The sequence below is a fragment of the Carex rostrata genome, chromosome 27, assembly GCF_964058835.1.
Source record: "Carex rostrata chromosome 27, lpCarRost1.2, whole genome shotgun sequence".
Taxonomy (NCBI): domain Eukaryota; kingdom Viridiplantae; phylum Streptophyta; class Magnoliopsida; order Poales; family Cyperaceae; genus Carex; species Carex rostrata.
Window position 1 is genome coordinate 4,725,589 of NC_135944.1, and position 2,119 is coordinate 4,727,707.

Below are 2,119 nucleotides of genomic sequence, written 5' to 3' on the forward strand. Positions count from 1 at the left end.
ATTTATACACTATTTATGTTATACCTTAATTTAGTATTATGATTTATGTGACGTTACATTCTCCCCCCTTAAGGATCCTGTTTAGTCCCCTGAACATAATTATCGGCTGACGCTTCAAATATATCAGGATATTTTGTGCATATGGTGTCCTCTAGCTCCCATGTAGCTTCCCTGGTCGTGTGGCGTCCCCATTGCACTAAAACTTGGCGAACAGTTTTGTTTCGAAGTCTGAACTCTTTCGTGTCTAGGATTTTCATGGGTAATTCTTTGTACACCAGTGTCTCATATAGACTCAGGTTGGAGTGATCAATGACATGGGATGGGTCTCAAATGTATCGTCGAAGTTGCGAGACATGGAACACAGGGTGTACCTTATCCAGATTGGGGGTAGTGCTAGTTCATATGCAAGTGGCCCTATACGCCTAAGAGGGAAGAGGGACGGTGTTCATAATCTGAGCCCGTACGGCTTTATAGCTCGGGTTTAATCCCGCGAGGTACTCAAATATATCATCTTCTTCTTCTCGTTTTTTTATTATTGCCAAGTCGATGGTTGCCGGCCGGTACAATCGAAGCTCATCTTTTTTCTTTTGAAGAGTACCAAGGTACTCTACGTGTTTTCTCGTGCCTTGTTTTTCTTGTTGAATTTCTAGTTTGAGTTGATAAATCCGAGAGTAGTTATTTTCTTGGCCGTACATGGCTTTCACGGCTTCCCATAGCTCGAAAGTTGTGTCGGGAAGATGAAATAGCTCAGCAATGGATGACTCCATAGAATTTGTGAGCCAAGTTATAATTTTATCGGTCAGCAAGAGCGGGTTTGCCACTTCGGGCACATTGTTCTCTCCCGTGATGTATTCACGCATCTCTTGACCGCTGAGCGCTCGCGCTGCAACCTTTGCCCATGTAAGGTAGTTTTTGCCATTGAGTAATGCATTTGTGAGCTTCAAGGAGTTGTTGGTAGCCTTGTGTTGCCCTTCTTGAGCCATCCACTCTTTGCTAATTTGTTGTTGTTTTTACGAGTTTTGTGTTCAGAGATCTTACTGCTCTGATACCATGTTAGTTTTAGAGATGCAAAGCTGAGGAGATAGAAAAAATTTTGTAATTTGAACTAGTTTTTTTATTTTGTTATAGTGGCTATATATACAATACATGGTCAATATGACTGTTGGAATTATCTCACTTTTTGCTACAGTGAGCTACTTAATTATTTTGTACATTTGCATATAAACCCTTAATCTATATGCTATTTATGAGATTATTATTCAACAAATACGATCATACGACAATTTTAAAAAATCTAAAATATGATATGCACGCCTATTATATATATTATTTAAATTATTTAAATTATAATATTTAGTTTAATCATAATCATAACTTAAGTGAAAAAAAAAACTAAATACTCAACCTCAAGTATATATTAAATAATACGATAGTTACTTTTCATATCACGTAAGATAGTTTAGTACTGATTTTGACACTCAACCAAAATAGTGTGGGTTTGAATTACGTTGGATCAAAACATAATTCAATTATTTGGAAAGAATCTTAAGACCAAAAATAATTAAATATGCTAGAAGAAATCTCTTGAGCCGCCTCCTAAATAGAAATAATTTCTTTAGCCTCCCCTTAAGTATTTAAAATGCAGATCGTATCAGACCAGGGAGCAAAAAGCAGTAAGCCGAGAAATTAATTCAATATATCGCTGCCGTATCACATACTGATAGAGCCGTGTCCCACAACATTACCACGTATTGGAGAGGATAGGCATAAAATTACGCCACGTCAGCTGATATGCCAGCTGGCGTATCAAGTACGTATCGAGTGCATATTGATAACCAATACGTACCTGTATCGGGTATGAAGGCTAGGTCCAAACAAAAGTATCAGAGTAACATAGACTCTCTTTTGAAGTCTAAATAATCAATCAATATCTTCGTTTTCTAAGAGTGAGGCTACGGTACTTTGCAAATTGCATATTGATTCAATATCTGGATTTATATATATCTAGTGAAATCTTGTTCATAATTATAAAAATTGACTAGGTTTGAATTTTACTCTGGGATGGCTGAAAAATGTACCACAACCTATAAGGCCCTAAAAGAGTACGAAAACATTTACC

The 2,119-nt window shown here is 37.0% G+C and overlaps 1 protein-coding gene across 1 annotated transcript; it reads right to left on the reverse strand.

Moving 5' to 3' along the window:
* Window positions 1-422: 422 nt before the first annotated feature.
* On the reverse strand, window positions 423-983 carry LOC144545002 (uncharacterized). Its single transcript, XM_078293557.1, has one exon. The coding sequence runs from the start codon at window positions 981-983 to the stop codon at window positions 423-425; it is 561 nt and encodes a 186-aa protein (XP_078149683.1).
* Window positions 984-2,119: the final 1,136 nt, after the last annotated feature.